General features: G+C 40.7%; 1 protein-coding gene across 2 annotated transcripts in view; it reads right to left on the minus strand.

The window, feature by feature from the left end:
• Positions 1 to 19949, minus strand: part of LOC139387615 (EFR3 homolog A (S. cerevisiae)) — a 265181-nt gene that overhangs the window by 69222 nt on the left and 176010 nt on the right. For both annotated transcript variants that reach the window (XM_071133989.1, XM_071133988.1), the window contains exons 11-12: positions 15893 to 16063; positions 808 to 922 (exon numbers count right to left, since the gene is read on the minus strand). In XM_071133989.1, the coding sequence (XP_070990090.1) occupies positions 808 to 922; positions 15893 to 16063 (286 nt within the window). The remainder of the gene's footprint in view (positions 1 to 807; positions 923 to 15892; positions 16064 to 19949) is intronic.

Consider the following 19949-nt stretch of genomic DNA (forward strand, 5'->3'; position numbering starts at 1 on the left):
TCTCCTGACCCCTCCTGTCTCAGCCTCCAGTATTTATGCTGCAGGAGTTTGTGTGACGGGGGACTAGGGTCAGTTAGTTATATCTGGAGTGCTTCTCCTGTCTTATCCGGTGTCCTGTGTGAATTTAAGTATGCTCTCTCTAATTCTCTCTTTCTTTCTCTCTCGGAGGACCTGAGCCCTAGGACCATGCCTCAGGACTACCTGGCATGATGACTCCTTGCTGTCCTCAGTCCACCTGGCCGTGCTGCTGCTCCAGTCTCACCTGTTCTGCCTGCGGCTATGGAATCCTGACCTGTTCACCGGACGTGCTACCTGTCCCAGACCTATTATTTGACCATGCTGGTCATTTATGAACATTTGAACATCTTGGCCATGTTCTGTTATAATCTCCACCTGGCACAGCCAGAAGAGGACTGGCCACCCCTCATAGCCTGGTTATTCTCTAGGTTTCTTCCTAGGTTTTGTTCTTTCTAGGGAGTTTTTCCTAGCCAAAGTGCTTCAACACCTGCATTGCTTGCTGTTTGGGGTTTTAGGCTGGGTTTCTGTACAGCACTTTGAGATATCAGCTGATGTCTGAAGGGCTATATAAATAAATTAGATTTGATAATGCTTCTGATTTTGGTGGGAAATACCAGGTTACCTGGGAGAAAAGTTATTTGTTCTCGGGATGAAGCATTTGTAAAATACCAGGAAAATATTAAACCCTAGTACCAAACCAGCCACCCCTATCTCAGAAAGGAGAACCCCCGAGATGAACCTAATGTCCATGGGAAACCCTGTAGCGTGGAGGTAATGAGTGTGACTCACCCAATCTTCACAGTGTCCAGGGTGTGGCAGGGGGTGCCATACACGGGCACCTTGCCCATGATGAACATCATCACCTCCGCGCGCTGGTAGTCTGGCAGGTTGCCACCAAAGAACCCTGTGTGACCATGGGGTAAATTAATGCGTTACAAAACTTTGTCTGTTAAATTGTCAAATCATGTAATTATTTTTCTTTGGCACTCCAATCATACTGTGTGTAGAGCATACAAATTCAAATGCATGTAACTACGGGGTCAACATTAAAGCCCCCCTCTGCAATTTCAGCAGCCTGGAAATGTATTTATAGATAGATATCTATCTAAAAAACAGTATAGGAGGGCTCCAGAATAACTGTTCCCTGTGTTGGCACCAACATTTTCCCCAATCAATAATTTGGTCCTTACAATTAAAAAAAAATTGTGATTAATTGTATTGTCTGAAAACATACAAAATACATGATCTACACAGCAAAAACAATCTGACATCAAAACAAGTTGGTATTGAGATGAAAGAAATTGTGCTTTATCAATTTACCTGATTTTGTTTAATATTACTTTGGACAAAAACAAGACGTCAATATTCCTGTAATGCTTTTTGTATAAACATCTTAAATTACAGCTCAATTTCAGCAAATTCCAAATATGCGATTAATCCCAGCCAAATAAATGTTATCATTTGTGACATGATTCAGGAAACTAGGTGTATGTCTCAAGTCACGACTACACTGGAGAGCAGTTTTACCATAATTTAAAAAATCAAAGCGTCTAAATGTTTTTTGGCAGAAATGCCTTCTCGAACATGTGAACTTTCATGTGCCTTAATAACACACTTGTATGCCATCTGTAAATACGAATAAAAGTGTTAAATTAAGCCACAAAAAAAGTCAGCAACCTTCCCATGATTGGCTAAGATATTGAGTGGGCTGGACATGCCGTGAGAGGAGTTCGGATTGGTCTGTCTATTTAAACTGGTCAGTCTGTTGGTAATCCTGTCGAATGCGGCTTTAACATTTTTTTGTATTGTGTAGTGGAGCTGCATAAGTGTTGCTCTCCACTTTCTGGAGGACAGAGTTTTGAAATCAGTGCAATTAGAGTATGATAGCTAAAGACATGAAGAAAACACCTGTCTCCAGATTACATTTTCAAACTAAGGACAACCGTGGTATGGCATTCCTGACAAGGAGACGCGTCCATCATGCATGATGATGTATACAGGTAAGATAGTCTAGTGTTAGCTAGCTACATTTTCTGATATTACACATTTTACATGTTCAGATATTACACATTTCACAGAAAGAGGTTTAATTTAGAGCTAAATTGTACCATTAGCTAGCTAGCTAATGTTAGCTGGCTGGCTAATGTTAGCTGGCTGGCTAATGTGAGCTGGCTGGCTCCCTACCTGACATTATTCCCATCCCAGAGCCGTTTGCTTTTCAGGTTAGAGCCTAATGTTAGCTAGATAACATGGAACCTCTGGTTAGCTCCCAGCATATTCATGCAGGGTAGTAACGACATGATTTGGCACTATGTTCATTGTTGTTTAACTACCTAACGTTAGCTGGCTGGCTCGTTTGCTAACGTTACGTGACTTGTCTCATCTTACACATTGTTTACCTAGCTAGGTTCATTGTGTACCTAGCAAGCTAGCTACGGATCTTAAGCTAAAGTGTGCAACACCCGTTGAATATGGCCGGTGTCAGTAAACATCTGCAAAAAAAGCGCAATGAAGTTGTTGCCAGCAGAGCTGGTTAGGCTGTTTTCATGTTATCCAGAGGTAAACAAATCAACGTCCAGAGCGTCAAGTGTTCACTCTGAACGTTCCGAGAGCGAAACGAGATGGGTGGACAAAGAAGAGCTCTTCACTAGATACCAAAACATTCAAAGGCCATTTTCTCAAAAGTGAGTTTACAAGTTGATCAACTTTCAAAGCAGAATTACTTTCCCATTGTTCCCCAAAAATACAGTGTATGATATACCATTTTGTTGCTCTGAGTCTACTTTTATCCCATGCAAAAAAAGCCATTTCAAATGTTGCTACATACCAGGTGGTGAGCCACATTTGGCAGCCCTAAACATGTTTTAAAGTCCTTCAAAGTGCTATTGAGATGGTATGATTCAAGACATGTTTGAGATAGGCCTACATTTAAATCTAACATGTCCAACCAGGAAAGATGATAATGATATTTTGATGTGCAACACCTAACCAGTGATTGGCATTCATTATGGGTTGACAATTACGCTATTGTTGCTATAACTTTACTGTCTAAATATGGTTATTAGATTATTTTGCTCAATAGACAGTAATATATATATTTTTTAAATTACATTTAATTTGGGGCTAATTTACCATCTGACTCTGAGGAAGTGGAAACTCAAAACCCTTTAGCCAGATAATTAAAGGGATACTTTGAGATTTTGGCAATGAGGGCCATTTTATCTACTACCCAGAGTCAGATGAACTTGTGGATACCTTTTTTATGTCTGTGTGTCCAGTATGAAGGAAGTTAGAAGTAAGTAGTTTTGAGAGAAAATGCTAACTAGAGTTAGCACAATGACTGGAAGTATATAGATATATTCTAGCATGCATGGTATCCATGAGTTCATCTGACTCTGGGGAAGTAGATAAAGGGCCTCAATGTGAAAATCCCGAAGTTTCTCTTTAAATATAATTTCCTGCTTGTTAGCCGTGTAACAGAATAATCGAACAGTAAATGTAGGCCTAATGTCTTAAAATACATTGCAGCATAGGATGTTGCCTCTATAAAGGCTTATACAATCCCCTCAAATGGCAATATGGGCTTCCCGTACTCCATAGATACTTCAGGGTTAAATCGGTACTAAAATGGTCAATATGGAGAGTTGGGGAAAAAATGTCTTACCTACAGAAAGCTGGTTGTGACTAGATGGAGTACTGCTACGGATGAGATTTACCATTGAACAACAGCAAGACTTTGACTTAATCTTTTGAAGCCAGACCACGACTTGATGCTTTTCGTTGTTATGGCGATAGCTATCGACAGTTAGGTAAGTTAGATAGCTAGTGTCCCTCAACTATGACAAAAAATATACTTTTAACCACTGTAAATTTGTTGACCCATTCATCTGTGATGACAGATAACTAGTGTTCATATGGAAGTTACAGTGACATGACAATTAGCTAAAGTTACTGCCCTCGGGGAGCATGAAGACAAGCTGGAGCGAATTACTAGTGTTTAATCAAGGTGCTTGCCAACGTGAGGTGCTTGCACTGGGCAGCTGTATCACAGTGTCGCAGGCAGTAGCTAACCTGGCCAATTTTTCCCTCCCATGATTTTATTGAAAGTAGGATAATAGCCAACACAAGAAATAACTAATATTGATAACCATCTAGATGTCATCTTGATACAAGCATGAACAGCAAAAACACTGGGACACAGTGTCCTTTGCTCCAGCTTGCCATGCACTGCTGTCTGGGCTGCAACGTTGTGGGACGTTAGCCTAGTGTTGTAGCCAATATCCGGGGGACAGTCACAGTAAGCACACACATACAATGCATACAAGCAACAGCACACCACCATCATTATTGTCATCAAAAATACAGAATTGTACATTTTACAAACTAAAAATGTACAATTATTTTGGGAAAAACTAACAGTGAAGTAGTTCAACGGTAAATCTCGTCCTTAGCTGTACTCCAAAAGTCACAGCAAAGGGTCACAAAATGCAACTAAAGGTTGTGGTTATGTAGGCAAGGGCTTGTCCTGCATGTCTGTTGCATGCACACCCCAAACTTCCAAGTGCTTATTTGACTCATTAAGTATGCTACTGTATTTGATTATTTGAAAGAATTTAAAGGGTTAGTTTAAGAGTTGGGAAAACAGGGCAGCGGGTCATGAGATTGATGTAGTTGAAGATTTTACGCACATGCCAACACAGTGCTGCTTATGGCTGAAATACTCTACACTACACATTTTTTTGCCCAGTCTACAGGCTCTAACCATCAAGCCAAATCGTAGTGATCTAGTAATCGGTATAGTACATACACCTGGCGGCACCGGCTGGGCTGGTGTAGTAAGGAAATCTTCATGGCAACGAAGGAAGATGCTAAGATCCTTGTATGTGCATTGTTATGCCTGAAGACAACAGCATTGGATAATGGAAAATACCAACTCCGCTTAACTCTGGTTATCGAAATCAACCCTATCAAAGAGATGAGGACATTTAGGCCTATTTTATAATTAGAAAATTGTAATGATGCTGATGATGACAACGATGATGTCAATATTTTAGTTTGGCATGAGTTGGCAGTTGTACAGATGGAACAAGACCAGCGTGTCTTGTTGGTGCCAGTTGTTATTAACTTGTAAGGTAGTTGAAGATAACGTTTATAGGGCCTCCCGGGTGGCGCAGTGGTTAAGGGCGCTGTACTGCAGACTCTGGGTTCGCGCCCAGTCTCTGTCGTAACCGGCCGCAACTGGGAGGTCCGTGGGGCGACGCACAATTGGCCTAGCGTCGTCCGGGTTAGAGAGGGCTTGGCCGGTAGGGATGTCCTTGTTTCATCACGCACCAGCGACTCCTGTGGCGGGCCAGGCGCAGTGCGCGCTAACTAAGGTTGCCAGGTGCACGGTGTTTCCTCCGACACATTGGTGCAGCTGGCTCCGGGTTGGATGCGCGGTGTGTCAAGAAGCAGTGCGGCTTGGTTGGGTTGTGTATTGGAGGACGCATGACTTTCAACCTTTGTCTCTCTCGAGCCCATACGGGAGTTGTAGCGATGAGACAAGATAGTAGCTACTAAAACAATTGGATACCACGAAATTGGGGAGAAAAAAGGGGTAAAAAACCTTTATAGTTCTGAGTAGCTGATTGGCTATGTTGGATATGCCTCGCATCTGCTCTGAGCACTGCTCACACATGGAGGTAATGGCTAATTTGAGGCAGAATATATTCAACATGTTTGAAAATTATTGGGATGACATAAGTGCTCGTAGAGTGTCCAGGAGCCTGTGAGCGCATTCAACTGCAAATCAGGTATGTGCTTACACTTCAAAAGCATTCCGTTTTACTTTCGGGACCACAGTCTTAATGCTGTTCGTAACACACCATGTTTGGCTGGATTTTACCGTAACTTGGAGCTAAAATTATCAGACTAGACCTGGCTAGCTAGGTCACCGGCAAAGTTTGTCTCACATCGCTGTTGACACTTGGAACCGCTGTTTCTGACCCGAGTATAAGCATGTCAGAGTCCTCTGATTTGGAGATGCACAGGAAAGCCATAAACTGTGAGAACTGTGATCTGTTCATCATAGTGAAAGAATTTACTGACTTGTACACTTGTGAAAAGTGTAAGCAACTCGTTGCCTCAGAGACCGGATCATTGAGCTACTAGAGGAGAACAGGGTCCTAAAAGATAGTCTTCAAGACTGCATGCTGACAAAGGGGATTATCCAGGGTGTTCTATGAGACAGTAGCTACTGTAGAGAAGCCCAGAGGATACTACCTTGGACCACTTTCCGAACTACAGCGTCTTGCTCTACATCATCGGAGGCACAGTGGAATCGAGTTAGAAGTAGGAGAGGAGGACTATTACAACATTTCCTCCCTCTGCCCTCTCATCCAGACCTGCAGCTCTCTAACCATTTTACAGCTCTGAGCCAAGACTTCATTGGGGCCCTCCGACGAGGTCCTCTGCCGCTCCCAATGTCTTTCCACCTTAGCACCTAGCGCAAGCTCCTCTGAATATAGTCCTGGGTTACTGAGTCGGCCATCCCCTGGATCAGCCCCCATAGCACGTCCCACAGGCTCGCAGCGACCTTCTCGTCGTCTTCCAGTGGTGGTTGTTATTGGGAGGTCCATAGTTAGGGATGTAGTGATCGCAGAAGCAAGGACCCACTGCTTTCTTGGAGCCCATGTTCATGACATAGATCACTAGGTCCCTACTGTAATGAAGCAGCTTCTGAATGCGCACAGCAGTCATTCATGTTGGTACAAACTACAACAATCTTCACAAATCAGAGCAATTAAAAGATCAGAGGGATCATATACAGGTTAAAAGAGACAGACAGGCAGGTTGTAATTTCTAGGCCTCTACCAACAATATGTCATGAAATGGGATGCTTTACTCCTCTCCTTTGGCTACACTACTGGATTAAATCCTACTGTTCCTCCATGGATTTGAAGTTCATTGACAATTTTTACAAGATGGATGGCTTGAATCCAAATAGGAAAGTAACAAAAGTTATCTTGGCCAACATCGAGGAGGCTCTTATGAAACATTGACTCAACAACAGCCCAACCCCTGCTCATGTAATTGTTCCCATTCCCACTGTTTCACAGTGTTATCGTCATACTGCTACAGATCGCGTAGAGGGCTTGGGCTATTACATATCAAGATATCTGTGTGCATGACACGAGCCTGGATATTTTGGTTCTCACAGAGACTTGACTAAACGGCTCGATCCCGGATAAGGAAATTGACATTACTGATTACAACATCTTTAGGTGTGACAGACCGAAAAAAAGGGAGGGGTGGTTATATATGTGCGAAATCAACTCGTGTCATTATGTTCTCTAAATATCACTATCCCAAAAAAGTTTAGCTTGTGGTTATAGATGGGGCCATAAACCAAAATATACATTTATCGGTTGCAGGGATTTACTGCGATTAATCTCATCATCTGAAAGCATTTAAAACCTCTTGACGCACCCATCCCGTTAGCGGGATCATTCAACAACATCTGCTGAATGCAGAGCGCCAAATTCAAGTTACTAAAAATATTTTATTTTCATGAAATCACAAGTGCAATATAGCAAAGCACAGTTTAGCTTGTTGTTAATCCACCTGGCATGTCAGATAAAAAAAAGAAGCTTTTCGGCGAAAGCTATCCAAGCGTTTATGTTAGGACAACTCTCTCAGCACACAAAACATTACGAACAGCTAGCAGCAAAGTAGATTGGTAGATTACCTTTGATGATCTTTGGATGTTTGCACTCACGAGACTTGAAAATAAAAGAGAGCCGCTAAGAGCTCAGCTGCAAAAATGTATTACCAAAGTTTCGATAGCCAAGCTGTCTTCATCAGGGTATAATCACAAACACTGCGGGATGACTCGTTTATGTAGTGTCAAAAGACACAGGTGTCTGTAATCTTGGCCAAGAGTGGCCTAATATCATTGGTTAATTATCAAATATTAAAATGGAATACAAAGAACAGCATACAAACAACAAATGGATAGCATACGATCATAAACTCCTTTTAGACTATACAAGTTTACAAACAATTATTGATATGATATTAGGCCACTCTTGGCCATGATTACAGACACCTAAATAGGTGTGCGTTTCTTTTTCTTCTAGATTGTTCTGTTACCCAGTAAACAATAAACCCTACCGTCAAAAAAGCTCTTAAACGATGCCGAATGATAATTATTTTCCTGACACTGGTCATAGACCCATACAAGATTACTTTGAATATAGCCAAAGGGAGCGTGATAAGATCATTGTTTCGGAGTCCCTTTTTGACATGCCGGGACGTAATTCTGACCTCTCGAAAGAACTGTTACATTTATCTAAGAGCCAGACGAGAACGCATCTACATATAGTCACTCTTAGTGATTATGTGCGTCAAGACATTATTCCACGGGGACTCAGGTGGCAAAAACAACCATGATTGGGACAGCGCACAGATGATTTCGGTGAACGCTGGTGTGCCAACCTGAACAAATGCTCTATTGATTTAATGACATTAATTGTTGACCAGTTGAAGAAGGATTTTATTGAAATGGATAACACGATTAAAGACAAACACACAGCTCTACAAATAGCTGTTAATGATGATGGCATATTCAATGAACTGATGAAAACTAACCAAGCGCTCCAGGACAAGTTATCTACAGAAATAAAGGAACTTAAAATCAAGAAATTCAACCAAGACAAAAAAGACAAGGCCGAGGATAAAGTAAACTTCTGGAGAAACCCTGACAAGGGAGGTCCTGCTCCCCCTCTTCATGACAGACGCAGGAGGGATGCCGCTTACTTCGATCCATCCCCGTCTGATCAACGCTCTACAACCAGCGCCTCATCGGCTTCCAGTGGTAGTTTTTTATTCAACGAGAGACTGGACGGACGGAAGGGCGGAGGTGGCCGCAGGCACGCGCATCGACAAGATGCCGCACCCGACGGGGTAAGAAGAAATGACTATCAGAGGCAGAGGGGACCATTCACACGGTCCCAGACCCCATGGGACTGAGTGTCTTTAATTTATCAAGCAAGATACTGAGCCCTGCCCATGTCTCCTTGCTTAATAAAGGGTTATATTTTGTGTACAACCCAGTGCAACGATTTAATGTTAAGGTAGACGTTTTAGAAACATCCATTTAAGGGAAAACTTTAGCTCCCCTAATTCTGACACTTCTATTGAACCAGTAGGTTGCTCACTTGCACATACTACAACTCCTTTTAGCAAGCACAAGTTATTTTATACCTCCAGCCAATCGCAATCACTCTATCGAGACATATTGCAGACTTGTGGAAAAAGATGTTGGACATCTCCTTAAGAATAAACAGGAGTCCAAATCTTTCCATAATTTACGTAAGGATGAAAAACAAGCTTTGCTTGATTTACAATCCGATACGTCAATCCTTATTCGTCCTGCTGATAAGGATGGGTCGGTTGTACTCATGGATAGGACAGTTTATGTACATGAGTGTCATAGACAGCTGCTTGACAACACCTTTTACAAGAAACTCAGAAGTGACCCTACTTCCCAATATCAGAATACTATCTTTACTGTCCTAGATGGGTGTTTTAGATCTGGTCAGAAAACCAAAAAAGAACATTACTTTTTGGCTATTCAACACCCTAAAATTGCCACTTTCTATACTTTGCCGAAATTACTCAAGAATGTTACAAAACCTCCAAGGCGCCCTATTGTAGCGGGCATTAATGCAGTAACAGACCCTCTATCTACTTTTGTTTACTTTTTTATTAGACCACTCACAGAACAGCTCCCCCCTTTTGTAAAGGACACCAGCAGTATGATCTATATCATTGAATCTCTTGATCCTCTCCCTGAGAATACCTTGTTAGTTACTTTTGATGTTGAGTAGTTATGCACAAATATTCCACACGAGGGCGGTATTGAAGCTATGGAACATTTTCTTCTGCAACTTGACCCTAATGAACTACCTTCCAGTGCATGCATTATAACGTTGGCTGAAATAGTACTCACACAACTATTTCATGTTTCTAAATTATTTCTTTATTCATACGAAGGTTACTGCTATGGGATCCCCCATGGCTCCTAACTATGCTAATTTCTATGTGGGTTACATGGAGAAACAGTCTATTTTCAATCCTCTCAAAAATGTTTTCTTGCCTCACCATTATTTGGAAACGGTATATTGATGATATTTTTGTTCTATGGAGGGGTGATGCAAAACAGCTCCAGGCGTTCCATGCTTTTCTTAACTCCTGTTCTGAGCATCTGAGATTTACTATGCAATCTGATACAAGTCAAATCAGTTTTCTTGATCTTCTGATCTTGTGTGAAGATAATGTTTTATACACTGATCTTTACATGAAGCCTACTGATCGTAACAGTTTGTTGAGGGCTGATAGTTGTCACCCACTTCCCTTGAAAAATAGTTTACCGAACAGCCAATTCTGTCGAATCAAAAGAATTTGCAAAAACAATCAGATTTTGACAGAAATCTGGCTGAGACGCAAAGAATGTTAAAAAATGATCAGATTAATATCGCCATTGAGAAAATTCAAAACAAAACGAGACATGACCTTTGTCAAGGTCAGTCCCGCAAAAAGAGGCATTCTTGTGTTCTAACTACCCGCTATTCAAAGCGTTCTGAACAAATGAAGGGAATTGTTCAAACATTGGCACATTCTAAAATCCAATGATAGTCTCGGTAATGTGTTTTCGGACCTTCCCTTGGTCGTATTCTCGCGGGGCAGAAATTTCAGAGACCAATTGGTACACTGATTTACCACCCCAAGATATTCCTGAACAATGTCTATTTGCGCCCCTACTGGATGGAAATTACAAATGTAATGGCTGTACTCAATGCAATGGCACTTATAAATGTAGATCCTTCAAACACCCACAAACAGGGAAATAGATCCCAATCAAAGGTGTTATTACATGATCCACAAAGGCAGTTATTTATCTTATAACTTGTCCTTGTGGTAAAAATTATGTGAGTAAAACAAAGCGCGAATTAAAAGCACGTATCTCAGAGCATCGTAGCACCATTAAGTGTAAAAACTTTATTTACCCAGTTGCGGCCCACTTCTTGGAGGCAGGCCACTCGATTTTTGTCTCTGCGTTATATTGGCATCGAACATGTCACCCTCCCTAGGAGAGGGGGTGACCTTGATAATATATTATTAGAACGAGAGGCTGCCTGGATCTTTAACTTAAAGACCCTTGTTCCCTTCGTTCTCAACGTAGACTTTGATCTGAAGCCATTCTTGTGATTGTGACTTTGCCATTGTAATTGTTTGTAAGCTTGTGTAGTCTAAAAGGAATTTATGATCGTATGCTATCCATTTGTTGTTTGTATGCTGTTCTTTGTATGCCATTTTAATATTTGAGAATTAACCAATGATATTAGGCCACTCTTGGCCATGATTACAGACACCTGTGTCTTTTGACACTGCATAAACGAGTCATCCCGCAGTGTTTGTGATTATACCCTGATGAAGACAGCTTGGCTATCGAAACGTTGGTAATAACATTTTTGCATCTGAGCTCCTAGAGTGTGCTCTTTTATTTTCAAGTTTTCTACTCCGCTAGCCAGCACCTCGCCTAAATAGGTGTGCGTTTCTTTTTCTTCTAGATTGCACTCACGAGACTCCCACTTACACAATAAATGTTCCAGTTGTTTCATAAAGATTATTTTTAAATCCAAAAACTTTAATTTGGTTGGCGCGTTATGTTCAGAAATCCACAGGCTCGAGCGGTCACAATGGGGTAGACGAAAATTCCAAATAGTATCCGTAAAGGTCGTAGAAAGATGTCAAACGTTTTTTTTTATAATCAATCCTCCAGGTTGTTTTTACAATAAATAATGGATATTATTTCAACCGGACCGTAGAGTTTTCAATAGGAGTGAGAGAGAAAATGTCTGCTCATGCATGCAAAACTCTGCTGGCAACCAGCCATCCAATGATGCGATGTGATCTTTCTCGCTCATTCTTCAGAATAAAAGCCTGAAACTACGTCTAAAGACTGTGAGAAGCCATAGGAAAAGGAATCTGGTTGATATCCCTTTAAATGGAGGGAAGGCATGCAATGGAATAGAGAGGTTTCAGGAAAAACAGCAATTCCGGGTTGGATTTTCCTCAAGTTTTCGCCTGCAATATCAGTTCTGTTACAGTCACAGACAATATTCTCACAGTTTTGGAAACTTTAGAGTGTTTTCTATCCTAATCTGACTATTATATGCATATTCTAGATTCTGGGCCTGAGAAATAGGCAGTTTCATTTGGGTACGTTTTTCATCCAAACATCAAAATACTGCCCCCTACACTCAAGAGGTTAAAATGCACTGAAAATATCTAAAATACATCATATATATATACAGCTAAAGAGTGTTTGATCAAATGTCTTGTTTTGCTAACCATTACTTTGGACAAAATCAGGACGCCAATATTCTTGTAATGTTTTTTGTATGAAAAAAAACAAACTTAAAAAAGGGTAATTCTTCCACTTTTCAACCTCATATTCATTATCTCCAGCACCATACCAGGGCCTACATAAGTGAAAATGGTGCGTTTTAATAATCTGTGGTTAAAAATGAATTCTCTGTGGCATTACAGGGTAGGATTAACTTTCAAAACCTGCAACGAGTTTCTAGCCAGAGGCAGGGTATTTTAATGCTTCCCACGTCACTGTGAATCTCATAATGTTTGATAATCACTCTTTATTAATGTCTTTGGTAGAACTTAACTATATTTTTTTCTACAAAATGTAAACACTGGTATTGTGCGGGAGATTATGATAATGAGGTTGAAAAAAATCATGGAATTGCCCTTTAAATTAGTTTAATTACATCTGAATGTGCGATTTAATCACAATTTATCACAGCAAATCCAGCGATTAACTTGATTAAAAAAATATATACAGTTTGACAGCCCTGTATAATACAAAACAGAGCGGGATAAAGACAGATATACTGTAAAAGGACAACGAGCTTCTTTTGAGCCTAAAATGAAGAAAAGCTGTGCAATTTTTTAGGTGGCGATCCTCCCTCAGTTTACAAGGCTTAGCATATTATAATATAGATATTACCAATTGAACATAGAAAAACTGGAAATATTGCAGACTGTGGCTTTAACACTAGAAGTGCATAAATCAGTAATTTGGACTGCTCATGAATAAAAAAAAATGTATTACTCTGCCATAGTCATTCCCCCCGCTGTCCTTGACTTTTCCTAAATACGTTTATAGCACACACTGTCGTTGTTAGAATCTTAATATCACAAACAGAACTGAAGTTATATCCAGTTTTAGGAGGGCATGTCCTTTTTTTAATGATTTTCCCCGTTACCCCTCCTTCTCCCAATAGTTGAAGGTGCCATGCCCAGTTGATAATCACCCGAGAACAAGGCGGGCCATTCTATTGTATTGTCTATTCTAATTCTAATCTCAAAACGGTATGTACCCTATATCAGTCCACCGAATCCAAGGAGTCTTATCAGTCTACTCAGGCCTACTTGGAGTACACAGTGAGAGAGTGCATTATTTACAATGGCAAGAAGACCAAGACGAATGAACGCACATGCTGCTTTAGCGTTGCTACAAAATCTGAATGAAAACGACTCCGACGGAATAAATAAATCATGACATCTCTGATGATTATTCTTCTGATTCTGAGCATCAGCCTGAACCTACACCTCCGAGACCTAAGCGGAAAAAAAACATGTAAGCACAAGCTGACAATAATTGACCATTTTTGACTGCTGTCATAAACTGTCATAAATTCATTATAATGCCATAATTGCTTTTGCGCCAATTTTCACTATTTATAAAGCACACTTGGTGCTTATAGTGATGTTTAAGCTACTGATGTTTTCATCATGTGTTGCTGACCGTGTGTCTTGGTGGTTGGGGTATTTTTATTTTGTCGTTGTAAGAAGAAGCTGTTACAGTGTTCCAACACATACGGTGCCTTTTATTTAACTAGGCAAGTCAGTTAAGAACAAATTCTTTGGGGCAGAACGACAGATTTGTACCCTGTCAGCTCTGGGATTTGAACTTGCAACCTTTCGGTTACTAGTCCAACACTCTAACCACTAGGCTACCCTGCCACCCAGCCTAAATTAGTTCAGGAGTAAAAATGTGCTTAACAAGTCATATAATAAGTTGCATTAACTCTGTTTAACATGTTATTTTTAATGACTACCTCATCTCTGTACCCGACACACAAAATTATCTGTAAGGTCCCTCAGTTGAGCAGTGAATTTCAAACACAGATTCAGCCACAAAAAAAGAGGTTTTCCAATGCAAAGAGCGCCTACTAAAAAAATCAGACATTGAATCTCTTTGATTATGCTGAAGTCAAATTACATGTTGAATACACCCAGTCACTATAAAGATACAGGCGTCTTTCCTAACTCAATAGCCGGAGAGGAAGGAAAGCACTCAGGGATTTCAACGTGAGGCCAATGGTGACTTTAAAACAGTTACAAAGTTCAATGGCTGTGATGGGAAATAACTGAAGATGGATAAACACCATTGTAGTTACTCCACAATACTAACCTAATTGACAGAGTGAAAAAAAGCCTTTACAGAATGAAAATATTCCAAAGCATCCTTGATTGCAGCAAGGCACTAAAGTAATACTGCCAGAAATGTGGCAAAGCAATTCACTTTTTGTCCTGAATACAAAATGTTATGTTTGGGGCAAATCCAATCCAATACATTACTGAGTACCACTCTCCATATTGTCAAGCATGGTGGTTGCTGCATCATGTTATGTTAATCATTAAGGACTGGGGAGTTTTTCAGGATAAAAAAAGTCAGAATAGAGCTAAGCACAGGCAAAATCCTAGAGGAAAACCTGGTTTAGTCTGCTTTCCACCAGACACTGGGAGATTAGTTCACCTTTCAGCAGGACAATAACCTAAAACACAAGGCCAAATCTACACTGGAGTTGCTTACCAAGAAAGCAGTGAATGTTCCTGAGTGGCCGAGTTACAGTTTTGACTTAAATCTACTTGAAAATCTATGACCTGAAGATAGTTGTCTAGCAAAGATCAACAAACAATTTGACAGAGCTTGAATAATTTAAATAATAAATGGGCAAATTTTGCACAATCCAGTTGTGGAAAGCTCTTTGAGAATGAAGGCACCAGCATGCTTCGGTTCGCCTTGCCAAACCGAACGAGTGTGCTCGCATACACCCTTAAAAGACCTTTGCTTGAAAAATGGCAATAGTACTGTTTGTCCATCTTGAGACATCTTATCCGGAATAGTCAGAAATAATCTAAGATAACTCTGTCATTCATTTAGATGTTTTTGCAGAGGAGATGTTAGTCACGCAAATTCTAATTTGTTTGGTGCAGTATTTCTCAAGTGAAAAAATGTCACATCATTACACCACAGCCACCAGCCTGTACCATTAACACCAGTCAGAATGGGGCCATGGGCTCATACTGCTTCAGCAAAATCCTGACTCTGCCACCAGCATGACGCAACAGGAAACGTGTTAAATCAGATACATGAAATTTGGCATGCCATGAAAGACCTTATACCGCTGCTCCTGAGTGGCATCTCAGTGCAAGAGGTGTCACTACAGACCCTGGTTTGATTCCAGGCTTTATCACAACCGGCCCTGATTGGGAGTCTTATAGGGCAGCGCACAATTGGCCCAGCGTCATTAGGGTTTGGCCGTCATTTTAAATAAAAATGTGTTCTTAACTGACTTGCCTAGTTATATAAAATAAATACAAAAATAAATGTGAAATAAAAGTTAAATAAAAAAATTTAATGGGCATATGAATGTTTTGTGTGGACCCTAGGAAGAGTAGCTGTCATGACTAACAGCTAATGGGGAACCAAAAAAACAAATGCAACAGGCATGTTAGGGCAACTAACCGATTGTCTGGATGATGGCGTTCTGGACAATGCGCTCCTCGCTCTCCTTGACCCGTCCGGACGAGGACACACTGGCGCCAGAGTTCCGTCTGGAGTTCTCACCCAGCTCAAAGTCCACACTCATCCGCAGGTGCTTGAGCAGTGTGTTGAACACCTCCAGTACCGTAGGGCCTGATGATACACATACACACACAAGCACACAGACACACACAGGCAAGCACACACACAAAGACTCGCAGACACACAAACACGCAGACACACAAGCAAGCACACACAGAGGCACACACACACAGTTAGGGACTACGATCAACACACCATCTGGTCACCAAAGACTATTGGATTCTATTATCACATATAAAAGCTTTTAAAACTATACAATCACCAAGGAATACTACACTCCATGTTCTAGCACAATACAATAAAACATCACCAGGGTATATACTCCACCATAGTACAGTAATATATATATACAGTACCAGTCAAAAGTTTGGACACACCTACTCATTCAAGGGTTTTTCTTTATTTTGACTATTTTCTACGTCGTAGAATAATAGTGAAGACATCAAAACTTTGAAATGGCACACATAGAATCAAGTAGTAACCAAAAAGATGTTAAACAAATCAAAATATATTTCATATTTTTCAAAGTAGCCACCCTTTGCCTTGACAGCTTTGCACACTCTTAGCATTCTCTCAACCAGCTTCATGAGGTAGTCACCTGGAATGGATTTCAATAAACAGGTGTGCCTTGTTAAAAGTTAATTGGTGGAATTTCTTTCCTACTTAATGCATTTGAGACAATAATTTGTGTTGTGACAAGGTAGGGGTATAGAGAAGATGGTCTGTTACCAAGTCCATATTATGGCAAGAACAGCTCAAATAAGCAAAGAGAAAGGACAGTCCATCATTACTTTAAGACATGAAGGTCAGTCAATCCGGAAAATTTCTAAAACGTTGAAAGTTTCTTCAAGTGCAATCGCAAAAACAATCAAGAGACATGATGTAACTGGCTCTCATGAGGACCGAGAGAGACCCAGAGTTACTTCTACAGCAGAGGATACGTTCATTAGAGTTAACTGCACCTCAGATTGCATCCCAAAAGAATGCTTCACAGAGTTCAAGTAACAGACACATCTCAACATCAACTGTTCAGAGGAGACTGTGTGAAATCAGGCCTTCATGGTCGAATTGTTGCTAAGAAACCACATATTGGAGACTGTTGGTTCCAACCGCCGTGTCTTTGACACACAGAGTAGATGAACGGATGATCTCCGCATGTGTGGTTCCCACCGTGAAGCATGGAGGTGGTGGTGTGATGGTGTGGGGGTGCTTTGCTGGTGACACTGTTGGTGATTTATTTAGAATTCAAGGCACACTTAACCAGCATGGCTACGACAGAATTCTGCTGCGATATGCCATCCCATCTGATTTGCGCTTAGTGGGACTATACTTTTCAACAGGACTAGGACCCCAAAACACACCTCCAGGCTGTGTAAGGGCTATTTGACCAAGAAGGAGAGTGATGGAGTGTTGCATCAGATGACCTGGCCTCCACAATCACCCGACCTCAACCCAATTGAGATGGTTTGGGATGAGTTGGACTGCAGAGTGAAGGAAAAGCAGCCCACAAGTGCTCTGTACTTGTGGGAACTCCATCTAGACTGTTGGAAAAACCTTCCAAGGTGAAGCTGGTTGAGAGAATGCCAAGAGTGTGCAAAGCTGTCATCAAAGCAAAGGGTGGCTACTTTTAACAATCTCAAATATAAAATACATTTTGATTTGTTTAACACTTTATTTGGTTAATACATGTTTCCATATGTGTTATTTCATAGTGTTGATGCCTTCACTATTATTCTACAATGTAGAAAATAGTGTAAATAAAGAAAAATCCTTGAATGAGTAGATGTGTTCAACCCTTTGACTGGTACTGTCACCAGCCTGATGGCTACGTTCACCATTTACCAAGTAAATTAGAATGCTGAACGCAGTATCAAGCTGGTTCCACCAGGCTAACATATCCTATACTGTACATACATTACAAACATCACCAGTGTATAAAAAGACCCCATGAAATAGGAAATTAGACTGTGCTATTTCCCATTTATTTAGGGTTGAGGCATATCACAAGATGATGTGGGACGTGGACCAGTCTAGACATTTCACCATTTTTGGGCTCTGGAAATATCTGACAAAGTATTTGATTTTAGACAGATATTTTTTGAGTCAAGAAGCACAATGGTCCTAATCCTAATGATCCATAGACAGACAACTTGACTGAAAAATGACCAGCACTTGCAAATTAAGTATTTAAAAAAAAAAGTATCATACTCAGCCGTCAGACTGATTGCTTACGTCAATAACTCAAATATACACTTTATTTGCAAGTGCTGGCTGTCTTTTTCATTCAAGTCAGATTAACCCTTGGCAACAGCAACTAAGTCTTACTGACAGAATTTGGGCATGTCGGATTTAGCATTTTCCATAGAAAACCAAACCTACTTGGCTGAGTTATGACCCTAAGTCAGAGCAAGCAACTAGTTGCATCCTTGGACTGGTACGCCTCCCCTGATTCATTAGGGTATGGGTGTTATACCTCTAATTTGGTCTCAAAAGCAAAAAGACTCCCTCGTGTCTCTTTAGATGGTAAACTCATTTTAAATGGGGATATGTCTATATTATTATATGCCATTTAGCACACTTTTTTACAAAGTGACTTACAGTACAGTGAGTGCACACATACACTTAGTATACAAAACATTAAGAACACCTGCTCTTTCCATGGCTGACCGACCAGGTGAAAGCTATGATCCCTTATTGAGGTCACCTGTTAAAATCCACTTCAAATCAGTCTAGATGAAGAGGAGGAGCCCGGTTATAGTAGGATTTTTAAGCTTTGAGACAATTGAGACATAGATTGTGTATGTGTGCCATTCAGAGGGGGAATGGGTAAGACAAACTATTGAAGTGACTTTGAACAGGGTATGGTAGTAGGTTCCAGGTGCACCGATTTGTGTCAAGAAATGCCATGCTTCTGGGTTTTTCACATTCAACAGTTTTCCATGTGTATCAAGAATGGTCTACTAACCGAAGGACATCCAGCCAACTTGACACAACTGTGGGAAGCATTGTAGTCAACATGGGCCAGCATCCCTGTTCTGAGGGCAACAGGGCGGGGTAGGGGGATGCAACTTAATATTTGGAAGATGTTCCTACTGTTTGGTATAGTCAGTCTATGTGATCCCTGCAGGAACTAAACCCACAACCTTGGCATTGCTTGTGCGCAGGACTGGGTAATGATACAAGTAAACCATGCTCAGTTTGTTTTAGTGGATTAAGCAAAATTATTTTCTCATATTATAAAAACAAAATTGTATAGAAAGGACTACAAGCAGTTAATACATTACATTTTTGACACTACTAATGTCACTGTACCCCACAATATATCACAAAAAGAATCACAACAGGAAAAACTACAAAATACCATATAATTGATGCACAGGGGTGGAGGGAGTTGGCATAGTAATTTACACCATTTACACAGTACCACAACAAGAGACACCAAATCCAAACTTCCACCAATGCAGGTAAAGACAAAATGGGTCACATTCAATTCCAGTCAAATATTCTGCACCAGTAAACAGATGATGTGGGAGGTAGGTGAGGTTGCCACATAGTTCAAATAACTAAGAGGCGCGCGCAGTTAGATCTACCAAGATCCACCCCATTTACAAAGAACAGCAGTGACCAAACTTGAAAGGTACAAAGTGTGGCTTTAAGACCAAACCAAACCAGAGCACACACCGTATGTTATACTGTATCTATGGAATTTAAAAAGTGTTTGTCCAAAATATAGCTTGGATGGGTTGAAGTTTGGTTAGGATATGGTTATGGTGCCCATAACCACTGGTCCAGGGCCAGGGCCAGATAAAAATAAAAATGATGGTCAAAATGATGGTCAAGGTTAGGATGATCATAGATCTGTGGTTAGGGGCCCCCTTCTACCTCCAGCTATGGAGCCCCCTGCAGCCTGAACATACCTAACCAGAGATTTGGTGGG

Source organism: Oncorhynchus clarkii, chromosome 28 (assembly GCF_045791955.1).
Source record: "Oncorhynchus clarkii lewisi isolate Uvic-CL-2024 chromosome 28, UVic_Ocla_1.0, whole genome shotgun sequence".
In the NCBI taxonomy this organism is placed as follows: domain Eukaryota; kingdom Metazoa; phylum Chordata; class Actinopteri; order Salmoniformes; family Salmonidae; genus Oncorhynchus; species Oncorhynchus clarkii.